At 44.8% G+C, this 16,985-nt stretch overlaps 3 protein-coding genes across 4 annotated transcripts in view; 1 reads left to right on the top strand and 2 right to left on the bottom strand.

Moving 5' to 3' along the window:
- Positions 1-16,985, top strand: part of ATP8B4 (ATPase phospholipid transporting 8B4 (putative)) — a 115,165-nt gene that overhangs the window by 976 nt on the left and 97,204 nt on the right. The window contains exons 2-6 of the mRNA XM_082198321.1: positions 2,641-2,745; positions 5,125-5,193; positions 7,959-8,017; positions 14,153-14,266; positions 16,502-16,600. Of these exons, the coding sequence (XP_082054447.1) occupies positions 5,166-5,193; positions 7,959-8,017; positions 14,153-14,266; positions 16,502-16,600 (300 nt within the window). The 5' untranslated portion in view covers positions 2,641-2,745; positions 5,125-5,165. The remainder of the gene's footprint in view (positions 1-2,640; positions 2,746-5,124; positions 5,194-7,958; positions 8,018-14,152; positions 14,267-16,501; positions 16,601-16,985) is intronic.
- The window catches only part of LOC309518517 (normal mucosa of esophagus-specific gene 1 protein-like), a 139,044-nt gene that overhangs the window by 50,227 nt on the left and 71,832 nt on the right, over positions 1-16,985 (bottom strand). The window contains exon 1 of one of the 2 annotated variants that reach the window (XM_082198921.1): positions 229-405. The exons of the other annotated variant lie outside the window; for it this stretch is intronic. The gene's annotated coding sequence lies outside the window, so the exon portion shown is untranslated. Of the gene's footprint in view, positions 1-228; positions 406-16,985 lie in introns of those variants that run through there. 2 annotated transcript variants of the gene reach the window in all.
- Positions 1-16,985, bottom strand: part of LOC309518518 (normal mucosa of esophagus-specific gene 1 protein-like) — a 104,595-nt gene that overhangs the window by 59,928 nt on the left and 27,682 nt on the right. The gene's annotated exons all lie outside the window — the stretch shown is intronic.

Genomic DNA, 16,985 nt, shown 5'->3' with positions numbered 1-16,985 from the left:
CGGGGTGAGCTCCCGTTGCTCGGTCCCTGCTCCTGCCAACCTAGCAGTTCGAAAGCACGTCAGAGTGCAAGTAGATAAATAGGTACTGCTCCGGCGGAAGGTAAACGGCGTTTCCGTGTGCTGCTCTGGTCCGCTAGAAGCATCTTAGTTATGCTGGCCACATGACCTGGAAGCTGTACGCCAGCTCCCTCGTCCCACTTTTATTCTTAAAGGTAAAGGTAAAGGTACCCCTGCCCGTACGGGCCAGTCTTGACAGACTCTAGGGTTGTGCGCCCATCTCACTCAAGAGGCCGGGGGCCAGCGCTGTCCGGAGACACTTCCGGGTCACGTGGCCAGCGTGACATCGCTGCTCTGGCGAGCCAGAGCCGCACACGGAAACGCCGTTTACCTTCCCGCTAGTAAGCGGTACCTATTTATCTACTTGCACCCGAGGGTGCTTTCGAACTGCTAGGTTGGCAGGCGCTGGGACCGAACAACGGGAGCGCACCCCGCCGCGGGGATTTGAACCGCCGACCTTTCGATCGGCAAGCCCTAGGCGCTGAGGCTTTTACCCACAGCGCCACCCGCGTCCCACTTTTATTCTTAGCCCACCTTAAATTACTTTTCTATACCTTAAAAGAAAATTAAAAAACTGGGAGGATAGGACAAACAAAGGAAGCTTCGTGCTTTCAAACTGCTAGGTTGGCAGGAGCAGGGACCGAGCAACGGGAGCTCAGCCTGTTGCGGGGATTCGTACCGCCGACCTTCTGATCGGCAAGCCCTAGGCTCAGTGGTTTAACCCACAGTGCCACCTGTGTCCCAGTTAGTTTTGCCAATTTGACATAATCTAGCATTTTACCTTGCATTCTTCCCTGGCTGAAATTGTTTCTTACTTCCTGAAATCTCTTTGTTGCCCCCCTCCCCAAACCCTGAAATGAGACCTCTGGGTCTAACACCTGCTGCCTTGTAGTCAATTCAAGTTAATTGCTCTGCCTCTAATCCCCATGTCAGCCTAGCTTACAGCTGCTCCTTCTCACCTGTAATTACTTGACTGTATTTGCACAGGACTGTGTCCTCCAGATTGGGTTGATTAATTCTCGGTGAGTTATAATTGTAATGGGCTGACTTTGTTGGTGAGGGCTGCAGTCCTAGCCCTGTTTACCTGGGAGTAATCCCTAATGTATTCAGTGGGACTTCCTTATGAGTAGGCATGGTTAAGGTCGCGTTGTTAGTCACCTGTTGAAAAACAGAAGAGATGTGGTTTGAAATACGTATGCGACAAAAGCTGCAGAAGGCTTTATTTCTCCCCTCCCTCTAGTAAATCTGTATTTCATTGAAAGAATCATTTGTACACAGACAGGGTTGTTGGCGTAAGAAATGCACAACACAAAAAATGGGGAGTTGGAAAACTCCTGCAAAGGGCAGCAACGGAGCTCAGCATATCGCAGGATTATTGTAATAACCTGCAGCTTCATAATAATTTATATTTAAAGCAGATAATTAAATGAGCAAATTGAATGAATTTGGATATGCAGAAGGTATTAAAAAATAAATTTAAGGAACCGCAGAAAGAGGGGGAAGGAAGTCAGACTTTGAAATGTTAAAATGATTGTAAAATTAACGAAATGTATAAATTTGAAAAGTATAAATAAAAACTTAAAACAAACAAACAATGGAACTTGGTGGAGTTTGTCCACGAAGCTGATGGAAGACCAAGCAGGTGAAAAACGTTGAGAGTTGTCTCACAGTCAAAATGCAGCACATCTTATCTCAGGTGTGTGAATGCAGGGAACCCTCGTTTCATCAAAGGTATATATTCCACTTACTCTGTCACATGTAAGCCCTGTCAGGTTTAGCAAGACTTGCTCCCAGGGAAATGTCTATGGGATAGCACGTGTGCGGAGCAATCCTGTCAGGGCCGGATTTAGGTCGGATGAGGCCCTAAGCTTCTGAAGGTAATGGGGCCCTTTCTATGTCCAGCTGTCCTTTGTCAACAACAAATTGTCAGGTTTTTTGTGTGTTGAATATATGCTACAGTGGTGCCCCGCAAGACGAATGCCTCGCAAGACGAAAAACTCGCTAGACGAAAGGGTTTTTCGGTTTTGCGTTGCTTTGCTAGACGAATTTCCCTATGGGCTTGCTTCGCAAGACGAAAACGTCTTGCGCTTTTTTTTTAAAGCCGCTTGAAGAGGCGCAGTTGCGACGGACCGTGCTTCGCGAGATGAAAAACATCGCAAGACGAAAAGACTCACGGAACGAATTATTTTCGTCTTGCAAGGCACCACTGTATATGGTAATTTATGGACCTAATAGGTATCTAAAACCATTTGCACATGTAGAATGTAGGCACCCTATATATAAATGGTTATTATTGAGATAATAATATGGTGTTCGGAACACCAGAAAGGTGGCATAGAGGTGCTGAATTGTGTGTGTGTGTGTGTGTGTAAGCTTTATGCCATTTTTTGTGCATTTTGTGGAAGGACAATTCAGAAATGTTTTATTTTGGAGCAGGGCACCACAACATGCTTGGACTCAAGTGCACACTTTGTGGTTTCTCTCTCTCCAATAGCACTTTCGGTTTTTATATTGCAGAAATGTAAGAAGTAGAAGCAGGGCTTTTACTGAACATATGCTAATTTTCCTTATCTCCTTGCTTAGGGTGGACCTTTTGGAAACTAGAAGATCTCTGAAAAGTAAAGAAGATGTTGTCCTCATGGCATGGCATTGGAGAGCTTTCTCTACAGAGCCATCTAGATTGCTTTGGTAAGCTGTTTATTTATATTTACTTATTTATTCATTATATATATAGGCCACCTTTTTTCCTCCAAGGAGCTCAAGGTACAGTCATACCTCGGGTTACAGACGCTTCAGGTTGTGCGTTTTTGGGTAGCGTACCGTACCGAACCCGGAAGTAACGGAATGGGTTACTTCCGGGCAGTGGCGTAGCGTGGGTTGTCAGCACCCGGGGCAAGGCAAGTAATTTGCGCCCCCTAACCCGTGGATTTGCGCCCCCTAACCCCCAGATGTTGCGCCAGGTGCGGCCGGGCCCCCCTGCACCCCCCACGCTATGCCACTGCTTCCGGGTTTCGGCGCTCGTGGGTTGCGAATGCTGTGGGTTGCGAACGTGCCTCCTGCATGGATCACGTTCACAACCCGAGCGTCCACTGTACAGTGGTACCTCAGGTTACATACGCTTCAGGTTACAGACTCCGCTAACCCAGAAATAGTACCTTGGGTTAAGAACTTTGCTTCAGGGTGAGAACAGAAATCGGCGCGGCAGCAGCAGGAGGTCCCATTAGCTAAAGTGGTGCTTCAGGTTAAGAACAGTTTCAGGTTAAGAACGGACCTCCGGAACGAATGAAGTACTTAACCTGAGGTACCACTGTACATGGTTCTTCTCCTTCCCATTTCACCCTCCCAACAACCCTGTGAGGCTACGAGATGGTGACTGGCTCCAAGGTCACCCAGTGTGTTTCATGGCTGAGGGGGGATTCGAATCCTGTGCTTTGCCAGGCCCTAGTCCAACACTCTTAACTATTATGCCACACTTGCTATATTCACAGGAATTGAAGCGTTCTGCCTCGATCCAAAGAGTGCATGCTGCAAATGAGTTTCCCTCTGTGGAAATCAGGAACATAAGAAAAGCTCTGTTGGATCAGAACGAAAGCCCACCCCAGTCTAGCTAGCATCCTTTTCTCGTGGTGGCCAACCAGATGTAGTTGGTGAATAATTGGAATGATCAATATATAAAAATATTTTGCTATCCTGAAGGAGTAACTGTTTGTGTGGCGTTGTGAGAAGGGTTGTGAGCCTGGTGTATATCTAAATGCTAAGTACTTTGCAGCAAATGAACTCACTATCTGAATTGAGGTTTGAATAGAAGCTAACTTTGATCTCGCAGCCAGGAAATTATATTATAAATGTTTCCTAAGAAATAAACTTATTACATGCTAGCCAACCATGATTAAACTCCTAAATGTCGAAGGTTGGGGAAAAAACTCTCAATAAAAGCCCTCACTAATAACCAAGAACTGTTAAAAAAATGTTTCAAAGAGGAGTCACGCTTAACTGTGAAAAATCGGATGAGGTCACCCGCAGAGCAGGACCATTTCTTTACCACAGTTCTGAGTATCTTCTGATGGAATGACCCATCTTGAAAACACATTGGCTTGCTCTATTAAAAGGATCTCAGTGCACACACACACACACTGAACACTTTTGGTCATCTCTGGTTATTTTCTATAAAAAACAAAACAAGCCAAGCAGAGCATAAATAGTAGGGAACTTTTTTTAGCCCAACAGGCTAATGACTGCAGATTTTACCATTGTACAGTAGGCTAGTTTACACACACACACAGGTACATGCCCCACACTGCCCTCAATCCTAACACACAAGATGATGATGATGGTGATGATAATTTATTATTTATACCCCACCCATCTGGCTGGGGGCTCTCAACAGAATATTAAAAACACGACAAAACATCAAAGTGTTGGTGCTGACCTTTAAAGCCCTAAACAGCCTTGGTCCAGTATACCTGAAGGAGCGTCTCCACCTCCATCGTTCTGCCCGGATGCTGAGGTCCAGCACCGAGGGCCTTCTGGCGGTTCCTTCACTATGTTTAATAATAATAATAATTTATTATTTATACGCCGCCCATCTGGCTGGGTTTCCCCAACCACTTTGGGCGGCTTCAAACCAAATATTAAAATACAGTAGTACATCAAACATTAAAAGCTTCCCTAAACAGGGCTGCCTTCAGATGTCTTCTAAAAGTTTGATAGTTATTTTTCTCTTTCACATCTGGTGGGAGGGTGTTCCACAGGGCAGGCGCCACTACCGAGAAGGCCCTCTGCCTGGTTCCCTGTAACTTGGCTTCTTGTGGCGAGGGAACCGCCAGAAGGCCCTCGGTGCTGTTATGCCAAGATAACAGCACTAAAAGAACAAAAGGTGCAGATTTTGGAATCCAAGTTAACGGTGCCCATTTAAGAAAACGAGCAAAATTCAAAGTAGCTAATGTTCTACTTTTGATTCTCAGAAGCAAATAACTTTTCAAGGTACTCTCATTGCACAGAACTCGGGCGTTACAGTTTTTCTTCCTGAATATTGCCAGCCTCTGAAATTGTACTGTTTATCTTCAGGGCAGGTACTGGGACCCTGTGGAAAATAAGCTGGTGTTATAATGCTCTGTAGAAAGAAGAAATTTGTAGGTATGTAATCCGTTCAATATGTTTGTGCGTGTGGTATATGAAACTGTATAGTTGTCAGCAGAAGAAATGTGACTGAAATTACGTATTGCCAGTGCTTTTTTTCCTGGGGGTACGCATACTCCTAAACATTTTGTGAATCATTGTACTTTTATCCATTTACTGTATTTATTTTCCCTGATTTGAACTATAAAATGGTGATTTTCTTGAGTCAAAATGAGAATACCCCTAAACATTTTTGTAAGAAAACCCCCCACTGCATATTGCTAAGATCATGAATAAGAGGCCTGTGCCTCTGTGACTTGCACTGGTATGCTTTTGAATGCTATGTTGGCAGGAGCTGGGAGAGAGCAACAGGAGCTCCGTTGATGGGCGGGGTATAAATAATAAATAATATATTACTATTATTATTATGCATTTATTTACATTTTATACATTTTTTAAATTTTGACAAACTAATAAGAATAAATAAATAAGAATAAAAATGTGCACCCCACCACCGAGACCATTCCATTGTAACTATCCAACCTCCCAAAATTTCAACACCTCTTGTGATGGTTTGACCCCTTTCCGTTTTAACAGTACAAATTCTACAAATTCTCCTCAAAATCATTTCTCCTGTGTATTCCCTGTCTTACCTTAATAGCGTATGTTAATTTATCAGATGGCGCTGTGATCTAAACCACTGAGCCTAGGGCTTGCCAATCGGAAGGTTGGCAGTTCGAATCCCTGCGATGGGGTGAGCTCCCGTTGCTCGGTCCCTACTCCTGCCAACCTAGCAGTTTGAAAGCACGTCAAAGTGCATGTAGATAAATAGGTACCGCTCCGGCGGGAAGGTAAATGGCATTTCCATGCGCTGCTCTGGTTCGCCAGAAGCGGCTTAGTCATGTTGGCCTCATGACCCAGAAAAACTGTCTGCAGACAAACGTCAGCTCCCTTGGGCAGTAAAGCGAGATGAGCGCCACAACCCCAGAGTCGTTCATGACTAGACTTAACTGTCAGGGGTCCTTTACCTTAACCTTTACAGTGGTACCTTGGGTTACATTCGTTTCAGGTTACATATGCTTCAGGTTACAGACTCCGCTAACCCAGAAATAGTGCTTCAGGTTAAGAACTTCACTTCAGGATGAGAACAGAAATTGTGCTCCGGCGCGGCAGCAGCAGGAGGCCCCATTAGCTAAAGTGGTGCTTCAGGTTAAGAACAGTTTCAGGTTAAGTATGGACCTCTGGAACGAATTAAGTACTTAACCCGAGGTACCACTGTAATAGCTATGTCCTACACCTCTTTATACCATTCTTCCATTTTATATTCTGCTTGCCCCTTCCACTTCCTAGCTGTAATAATTTGTGCAGCTGTCAATAAATTTGTGAGCAAGTCCTTCCTAGCCTGCGAACCTTCCACCCCATCAAAACCCCACTTATGGAGAAGGGACGTTTCTGTAGTGGTGCCCAGTCTGTAGGATGTTCTCCCACACCTCACAATAAAGCCGGTGCTGATAGTGATGTTGTCTCAGTGCCAACTACAAACATGGAGGCAACATCACTGTCAGCACCTGCCTCCTGGCGAGACCATCAATCATGAGCATTGGGACTGATAGGAACTGTAGTTTGGTGAATATAAGGGCCACAGGTTCCCATTTCCGCTTCTGTCTCTGTGACAATGGAAGGCAGGAATGGTGGGCAAAACTACAAGTAAATAAACTCTGACCAGGGTTGATAGCACCACATGGCCCCCTTGAGCAACAGCCTATTAGAGCCCAAGGCTAATGCTTTCTTTTGGCCTCAAAGAAGAAGAAGAAGAGGAGTTTGGATTTGATATCCTACTTTATCACTACCTGAAGGAGTCTCAAAGCGGCTCACATTCTCCTTTCCCTTCCTCCCCCACAACAAACACTCTGTGAGGTGAGTGGGGCTGAGAGACTTCAGAGAAGTGTGACTAGCCCAAGGTCACCCAGCAACTGCATGTGGAGGAGCGGGGAAGCGAACCCGGTCCCCCAGATTACGAGACTACCGCTCTTAACCACTACACCACACTGGCTCCACAAAGCTTGTTGAAGCCAGAACATCTTAAACATGGGAAAAGGTAGTGCTCAGGGTTGATGGGAGTTTAAGTCCAACCACATCTGGAGGGCCACAGGTTAAAAGCGGTGATCGTTTTGTTATAAAATTCAATATTTATTATAACATCTAATGCAATTAAATGTTTCAAAAATTATATGACTGCCACTATTTATATATTCTGGCTGCGCTGAAATTATCAGCCACAAACCCAGTCTCTCGGAGGTTATTTCATCTAGACATTCATTTTCAGCTTGTGAAATTATCTCCCATGTCCTTCAGACCTTTCACCGCAATGTTTCTTGCCACAAGTTTGGCAAGATGTGTGTGTGTGTGTGTGTGTGTGTGGCGTTCTTCCCCCACTCATAGTTTTAGGTTTCATTTCTTTACATTTTCCTTTATCATCTTTACTGCAGATCTCCTGGTGCACATAAGAAATGAAAACTGAAACTATTTTTGCAGAGCAATTTGAGTTTTTTAAATTAGCCTTCCCAAACCTTGTGTCCTTCAGTCGCAGTGGACTACAACTCCCATCAGTGCCAGCCAGCATGGAATTGGCTGAGGTTGATGGAAGTGGCAGCCCAGCAACCGAGAAAGTTATTTAAAAGGAAGGAAGGATGGAAGAATAGGAAACAATAAAGAAAACTGGTCTTTACAGAAACTGTACACTGGTTTGCCTTCTTATGCTTTCATGGGTTTTAATTTTTCAGAGGAGAAGCGGAGAGTGAAAGCCAATAATCGTGAATATAATGAAAAATTTCAGTACGCAGTAAGTACAGTGTTTTGATAGTGGAAACATCCACCAATCAGTGGTTTCCAATTAGCTAAGTATTGCAGACCCCCTGTTTTTCAAGCTACATTTAAAAATGTTGATATCTCTATGGTAGCTTTTGTTATGTGCAGTGCTTTTTCCCCTGGGTGTACGCAGGGGTACGCATACCTCTAAACATTTTGTGAATCTTTGTACTTTTGTCCATTTTACTGTATTTATTTCCCCTGATTTGAACTATAAAATGGTGATTTTCTTGAGTCAAAATGAGAGTACCCCTTAACCTTTTTTTTTCAAGGAAAAAAGCACTGGTTTATGTGCATAGTGCCACGGATTTTCTGAGTGGGTTACCCAGATCCCCTGAGGTCCATGGACCACCAGTTGGGAACTGCAGAATTAATGGTTCTGTTATTTGGGTTTTGTGACTGGACTGGCCAGACATTTTAAGAGTCAAGGCATTTTTTAGATTTATTCTAACGTTTCTTATTTGATTGAAAATCTTGTAGGCCGAAGATGAACTGCTAAGGTCAGCTAGCTTTTCTACCGAAAAAACCCTCCCCTCCTTTTGCTGATCAAAAGTATCATAGAATTGTAGAGGTGGAAGAGACCCTGAGGATCATCTAGAACCGTGGTTCCCAACGTGGGGTGATTTAATTTTTAAGGGGGGCAGTTCGAGAATGAAGGAGTGTCTCCACCCTCATTGTTCTGCTTGGAAGCTGAGGTCCAGCGCCGAGGGCCTTCTGGCGGTTCCCTTATTGAAAGAAACAAAGCTACAGGGAAGAGGGCCTTCTTGGCAGTGGCACCCGCCCTGTGGAATGCCCTCCCATTAGATGTCAAAACGATAAACAACTACCTGACATTCAGAAGACATCTTAAGGCAGCCCTGTTCAGGGAAGTTTTTAATGTATGATATTTTAGTGTTTTTTGGTTTCTATGGAAGCCGCCCAGAGTGGCTGGGGAAACCCAGCCAGATGGGCGGGGTACAAATAATAAATTATTATTATTATTATTATTATTATTATTATTATTATTATTATTATTATTACTACAGTGGTGCCCCGCAAGACGAATGCCTCGCAAGACGGAAAACTCGCTAGACGAAAGAGTTTTCCGTTTTGGAGGTGCTTCACAAAACGAATGTCCTATGGGCTTGCTTCGCAAGACGAAAATGTCTTGTGAGTTCCTGCGGGCTTTTTCCCCTCCCCCCCTTTTCTAAGCCGCTAAGCTGCTTATCAGCTGATCTGATAAACTGCTAAAAGCCGCTAATAGCGCTAATCCACTAATCTGTCAATGGGATTGCTTCGCAAGATGAAAAAACTGCTAGACGAAGAGAATCACAGAACGGATTCTTTCCGTCTTGCGAGGGACCAATGTATTATTATTATTATTAGTTTTTAACAGTTAATGGCCTTTTAGGCTTCCTGCATGTGAATAGGAGTTCACTTTTTGAATAATAAGAATTATATGTCATGGGGTGGGGCATCAGGATTTTAGAGATGCTTAGGTGGGGCATGGCAAAAAAAAAGGTTGGGAACCACCGATCTAGAACAACAGGAATATTCAGCTGTCACATACGGGGATTGAAGCTGCAACCAGCGGGAGATAACCAGGGCATGTACCACTTTCTCCAAGCCATGAATAAATTTATAAACTTCTGTCATCTCACCTCTTAACTCACTTTTTCTCTGAACTAAGAAGTCCCAAGTGCTGCAACCTCTTTTCAAAGGGAAGTCGCTTCAAGTTTAGTAAGGCGTATGTACACAACACTTCAGGGAAAAACCACAAACCCGGCCTCTCGGAAGTTATTTCATCTTAGACGTTCATTCTCTAGATGAAAATCCTGAAAACGGAATCTATTCCCTGCCACAGTGTATTTTATTTATTCACTTCTCTCTTTAAAAGTCATGTTGGCTGCCTGTGCCTGTTCCCATCAGGGGTGTGCAGTCATACTGAGGTGAGAGGATGAGTTAAATCCTGCTCTGCTCATCAGGATTCCATGCAGAAGAAGGTTTTCCTTGGAATCCCCTGCTAAAACGATGGTGGAAGGTACTTTTATCTTAGCAGCACCTTGCAAGCCCTGAAGTCCTTGCTTCGGGGCCTGAAACCACTTCATATCTGATGTAGGGACGTGGGTGGCGCTGCGGTCTACACCACTGAGCCTCTTGGGCTTGCTGAGTGGAAGGTCGGTGGTTCGAATCCCTGCGACGGGGTGAGCTCCCGTTGCTCTGTCCCAGCTCCTGCCAGCCTAGCAGTTCGAAAGCACACCAGTGCAAGTAGATGAATAGGTACCACTGTGGCGGGAAGGTAAACGGCGTTTCCATGTGCTCTGGTTTCTGTCACAGTGTTCTGTTGCACCAGAAGCGGTTTAGTCATGCTGGCCACATGACCCAGAAAGCTGTCTGTGGGCAAATGTCGGCTCCCTTGGCCTGAAAGCAAGATGAGCGCTGCACCCCATAGTCGCCTTTGGCTGGACTTAACCATCCAGGGGTCCTTTACCTATTATGCATTACATTTGCACCCCAACTTTCTTTAACGAGCTTGCAGCAACCCAATATACAGCCCCCTCCTGCCCCAATACATGACATAGTTTGTGGCTGGAGACACCAATGTACCCAGTAAGCTTCATCGCTGAGTGAGGATTGGAACCAAGTCCATAGAGTCTGAAGTCTGTTATGCAACACACCATACCAGGCATCTTGTAAAACCGGTTCATGCAACATCACTACATTCCCATTAAAAGACCAGATGTCCTAAAGGAAATTAAATCACTGTGCCGACTCTGGAGACAGGGGCTACCCTGAGCACGTATAACATGTGCAGATTTCTTTGTACTATCGCTTAAGCCAATGCCAGATTTCCCCGTTTGTTCCTGACAAATCCCGAAGTGAGTCTGTAAGGCCAATTATCTGTGCACTTTGCTAGGTCTAGACATTTATTTCAGCTGCGGAAGCTTTGCGTAACCTTAAGTCCGACTGTTGATCATGGAAATAGTCTTTTTAATTTGCTACAAGTGCTTTAGATTATTTAGATGAGAAACAGCATCAAGATAGTATAGTCTGAAAGTAGTGGTTGGGTGGATTTATTATGAGCTACCAGGGAGTAGAGTGTGGGGTGGGGCCACTAGATTTGGCTTTGGGATATATTTTCCTGATAAAAATCTGTTATTGGTTACATTTAGATCCCCTTCATCTTTGACAAGAGTGGCTCAAATCAGTGCAGCACATAGGCTAGGCAAAGGATAAAAGTGACAGCAGGTGGAATGTGTATAGCTAGGATTGCCAAGACGCTGTTGCGACAAGTAATGTGCCTCATTGGGACTGAAGTGCTGAGCAGGCTCAGATTTAGGACATCATGCGAGATGTGTCCCTGGACTGGGCAAACAAACAACCACTCCTCCAAGGGGTTTGGGTCTAAGCCAGGGGTAGGCAAACTAAGCCCCGGGGGCCGGATGTGGCCCAATCACCTTCTAAATCCGGCCTGCGGACAGTCCAGGAATCAGCATGTTTTTACATGAGTAGAATGTGCCCTTTTATTTAAAATGCATCTCAGGGTTATTTGTGGGGCCTGCCTGGTGTTTTTCATAGAATCATAGAGTTGGAAGAGACCACAAGGGCCATTGAGTCCAACCCCCTGCCAAGCAGGAAACACCATCAGAGCACTCCTGACATATGGTTGTCAAGCCTCTGCTTAAAGACCTCCAAAGTAGGAGACTCCACCACACTCCTTGGCAGCAAATTCCACTGTCAAACAGCTCTTACTGTCAGGAAGTTCTTCCTAATGTTTAGGTGGAATCTTCTTTCTTGTAGTTTGGATCCATTGCTCTGTGTCCGCTTCTCTGGAGCAGCAGAAAACAACCTTTCTCCCTCCTCTATGTGACATCCTTTTATATATTTGATCATGGCTAACATATCACCCCTTAACCTCCTCTTCTCCAGGCTAAACATGCCCAGCTCCCTTAGCCGTTCCTCATAAGGCATCGTTTCCAGGCCTTTGACCATTTTGGTTGCCCTCCTCTGGACACGTTCCAGTTTGTCAGTGTCCTTCTTGAACTGTGGTGCCCAGAACTGGACACAGTACTCCAGGTGAGGTCTGACCAGAGCAGAATACGGTGGCACTATTACTTCCCTTGATCTAGATGTGATGTGTCTTGATCTAGATTTTTATGTGAGTAGAATGTGTGCTTTTATTTAAAATGCATCTCCGGGTTATTTGTGGGGCATAGGAATTTGTTCACCCCCCCCCCGAAAAATATGGTCCGGCCCCCCACAAGGTCTGAGGGACAGTGGACGGCTGAAAAAGGTTGTTGACCCCTGGTCTAAGCTGTCTGTGCTGGCTCAACACACACAAACCCTCCAAGTGTCCCTACTTTCTTTTCTTCTTCTTTTTAAAATAATTTTTATTTGATTTTTAAAAGAAATATACAACAAAATCAACTGCAAATCCATATAAAGAGATTGCTCTGAATTTCAAGACTCCCCCCCATCCCTTCCGTGAGTCCTAATATCAACATTTACAACTGCATATTTTTCCGTTAGCCACTTTTTTTATCCATCCGAGTTATCCAGAATTTTTGTTACATTGCAAGTGAGATTAGAATCCTGCTAATGCTTTCATCTGCTTACAATGGTCTCCTAAATAATTTTTTTCTTGGTTCCTGAGCTTTCCAGTTAACTTTGCGATTTTGGCATAGTCCATCAACTTGGTTTGCTATTCTTTCTTGGTTGGGATAGTTTCTTTTTTCCATCTCTGGGCTAAAGTGTCCCTATTTTCCAGGGACGTCCCAGATTTACAGAAGCCATCCCGGTTTCTAATTTGACCCTGGGGTGTCCTGATTTTCCTTGTTGTTGTTGTTTAGTCGTTTAGTCGTGTCCGACTCTTTGTGACCCCAACGACCAGAGCACGCCAGGCACTCCTGTCTTCAACTGCCTCCCACAGTTTGGTCAAACTCATGCTGGTAGCTTTGAGAACGCTGTCCAACCATCTCGTCCTCTGTCGTCCCCTTCTCCTTGTGCCCTCCATCTTTCCCAACATCAGGGTCTTTTCCAGGGAGTCTTCTCTTCTCATGAGGTGGCCAAAGTATTGGAGCCTCAGCTTCACAATCTGTCTTTCCAGTGAGCAATCAGGGCTGATTTCCTTCAGAATGGATAGGTTGGATCTTCTTGCAGTCCATGGGACTCTCAAGAGTCTCCTCCAGCACCATAATTCAAAAGCATCAATTCTTTGGCGATCAGTCTTCTTTATGGTCCAGCTCTCACTTCCATACATCACTACTGGGAAAACCATAGCTTTAACTATACGGACCTTGGTTGGCAAGGTGATGTCTCTGCTTTTTAACATGCTGTCTAGGTTTGCTTTTCCTTAGGACAGCCCTATTTTCATCGGAGAAATTTTGGAGGGTATGCACACAGTTTGTTGTCAAGCACCTTCTCTGAGGGCAGAGGCTTGCCAGCAGGAGGAAAAGGAGGGTTCTTGAGCATAGGAAGGGTCTGGTGATACAGGAATTGGGCTTTCTTCTGACAACTGACCTCTGGTATCTGGGGGAAATAATGCTGGACTCGTAATTAGGGATGTTGGAGAGCTCTGTTGGAAACAGAAGCAGAAATTGCCACAATTCACATGTTTGTCTGAAGTCCGGAATGGAAATCAGACAAGATAATACAAGCAGTTTCTGCTACTGTTCCTAACCCCCACCCCCAAATTTTTATCAGAACCAGAGCAGGAGGGGGACATTTAACCCTTCCCTATCTTGCAGTGATCTTGACACCAGCACCCTGAACTGCATTTACACCTTGAAAAAAAGCTCTTGACCTTTATATTTAGCTATTCAGGGACTTTATAAATGATGATGATTAAAGTTTATATATTACGTATTTTGTAAATTTTGTATTGCTCAGTGCTTTGGCTTTTTATATGCAAAATAGTATATGCCTAAATTAAGAATCACATTTTTTATCATGTTTATCGTTGAGTCTATAACCATTAGCCAGTTGCCAAACTTTGGTGCAGAATCATAAAAAATTGTAGAGTTGGATGAGGGTCAATTTTCTGGCTTTTCTGTTTACTGTATACATTTTTTGCTCTCCCATGTTAATACGTTTTAAATCTCCCCCACCCCCCTTCTTGCGTATTTTTCAGAACAACCGCATCCAAACATCCAAGTACAACGTTCTGACCTTTTTGCCTATCAACTTGTTTGAGCAGTTCAAGCGTGTTGCCAATGCCTACTTCGTGTTCCTCCTGATTTTACAGGTTATATTCAATATTTATTTTAAAGGCAAATTAAATGGCAATGGTTATAAAAGGGAAAACTGTGTACAGTCGTACCTCGGCTCCCAAATGCCTTGGGAGTCAGACGTTCCAACTCCTGACTGAACCAGAAGTGAGTGTTCCAGTTTTCTAATGTTCTTTTGGAAGCCAGACGTCTGATGGAGCTTCCGTGGCTTCTGCAGCCAATCAGAAGCTGCGCTTTGGAAGTCGAACGTTTCGGAAGTTGAATGGATTCTGTTCAGCTTCCGAGGTATGACTGTATATTGTTATGTGCCACCTGATCTCTGAGTGATGAGACTCTGAGTGAAGAGCAGGGGTCCCCAAACTTGGGTCTCCCGCTGTTTTCAGACTACAACTCCCATCATCCCTATCTAGCAGGACCAGTGGTCAGGGATGATGGGAATTGTAGTCTAAAAAACAGTGGGAGACCAGAGGTTCCAATTCCTTATCCAGGGTTCAGTTTCCTTGGAATGAAGGTCAGCGGAGACTGGTGTCTTCAGTACATACAGTTTTATTTACAAGCTGAGGGTGGAGGGGTTTACAGCATTAACACCCCAAAAGACCTTGCATCTCTATTAGTCACAGCTTAGGATCCAGCACAGAACAAGACACATCTCTCTGTCCCCAGCTTCCAGCCTGCCTCTTCCATCCCACTTCCACATCTCCCTATGCCAAACTTTGGCCTATTGCTCTCCATCACTTACCTGTGGCTATTGCAACCTAGCTCACTCTTTTAGATGCTGATGATCCCCCAAAGGACCCGGGTATTGTAGTTTGTTAAGGATGCTGGGAATTGTAGCTCTGTGAGGGGGTCAATTGCATGCCAAGGCACCCAAGCCAAGTTCCCAGGAGAACAATAAATCACACTGACACAGAGTATTTTGGTTTGTGGGTTCAAATAGGCCACAACTTCATTGGTTACAGATGTTGAGTGTTTTGTCTTAGGCGTTGGAGTGAAGCCAGGCTATATCTTGACTCCTGCCCGTCTACAGGGAGTCCACTTAAGGGTAAACCACCAATAGGGGGTGCCCTATGAGTTACATCAAATAGGGGCACCCCGCGGGGTCCCCCTTGGGGTAGTGGCATGGCCCTAGCACATGCCCAGGCTTCAGATATTATTCACACCCCAGATCCCTCTAACAGGATACCCTTACTGAGGAGGGGCAGGCAAGGCAACAACCTCCCTTCCAGCCAACCAACCAAAGGCTCACCCAGTGCCTAACCTCACAAAAGTCTAACCTCCACCCCCTCATTCTGCCCGGATGCTGAGGTCCAGCGCCGAGGGCCTTCTGGCAGTTCCCTCATTGTGAGAATAAAGCTACAGGGAACCAGGCAGAGGGCCTTCTCGGTAGTGGCGCCCTCCCTGTGGAACGCCCTCCCATCAGATGTCAAAGAGATAAACAACTGCCTGACATTCAGAAGACATCTGAAGGCAGCCCTGTTCAGGGAAGTTTTTAATGCATGACATTTTAGTGTATTTTTGGTCTTTGTTGGAAGCCGCCCAGAGTGGCTGGGGAAACCCAGCCAGATGGGCGGGGTACAAATAAATTATTATTATTATTATTATTATTATTATTATTATTATTATTATTATTATTTATTATTATTATTATAAAAGTTGTGACGATTGCTCCTAGGTAGGCGAAAACCAAATGGCCGGTGCCAATTTGCCAGGTGGAAAAAATTCCTACCAGGCCCCAACAACATGGCGACCAACAACTGCCATAGCAAGGTCATACCAGAGCAAAGCATGAAAAGAGGGTGGGAGGGTAGGATGATCTGGCGAAGGGGCGAGAAAGAGGGGGCCAGCCGGCCGTGCCACCATTAAATGGCCCGTGGCCAAACCCACCCGGGCAGCAGATTGGCTGGGGCTGTCCGCAGCACAGATGACATGGCCGACTGTGATGTGGGGTAAGGGGAGGCAGTGCACCTCCACACCTACGCCGGAAAACTGTTGAGGCCCGGCTGACTGGGCGGAATACCGCCCACTGGATAAAAGGTGAGCGGACCTACAGTATCCATTATTCTTTTGGGTGTGTGTTGTGCTTTAAATGTACCGTATGTACACAGGCTCACTCTCTAGGTGAAAATTGGCATTTCACCAATTTCTATGAATTGGTGAATTCATAGAATTCTGTGATTTTTTTTAAACTATAGGAGGCTTTTTAAATATTATTTGTCCTCACACAAAAAAATCCTTTAAACGTTCTCTTACAGTTGATTCCAGATGTATCCTCCTTATCATGGTTTGCTACCATTGTTCCTTTAGCGCTGGTTTTAACCATTACAGCTGCCAAAGATGCCACCGACGACTACGTAAGTCTTTGCAGTAATTTACTGGTGCCCTTTTTTGTATTGCATGCACTATCACAAGATGGCTGCCTAAAAGATATAGCACCTCTGTATCCGTACCCTAACCACTGTCTACTGATTTTGACAGTGGGATTCACAGCAAGGTTTTAGTTTGCAATGTTATGCGGTCTTTCTCCCCTCTGTATCTTTTTATTTTAAGAAGAGTGAAAATCTCAAAAACGCTCTGCTTTTGCACACAAAAAAAGATACTGATGGAAAAATGGTTATGACGTATCATAGAGTATGTTTCCCTCCTGACATCTTTTTCTATTGGGCAGTTGGGATGATTTCTGCTCCTGATTCTGTCAGGATCCTGCTTTCAATATTGTTTCTGCAAATGTTTTGGGGC

This window comes from Podarcis vaucheri (genome assembly GCF_965113315.1).
Source record: "Podarcis vaucheri genome assembly, chromosome: 14".
NCBI lineage: Eukaryota > Metazoa > Chordata > Lepidosauria > Squamata > Lacertidae > Podarcis > Podarcis vaucheri.
This window is presented reverse-complemented; position numbering and strand designations above follow the sequence as displayed.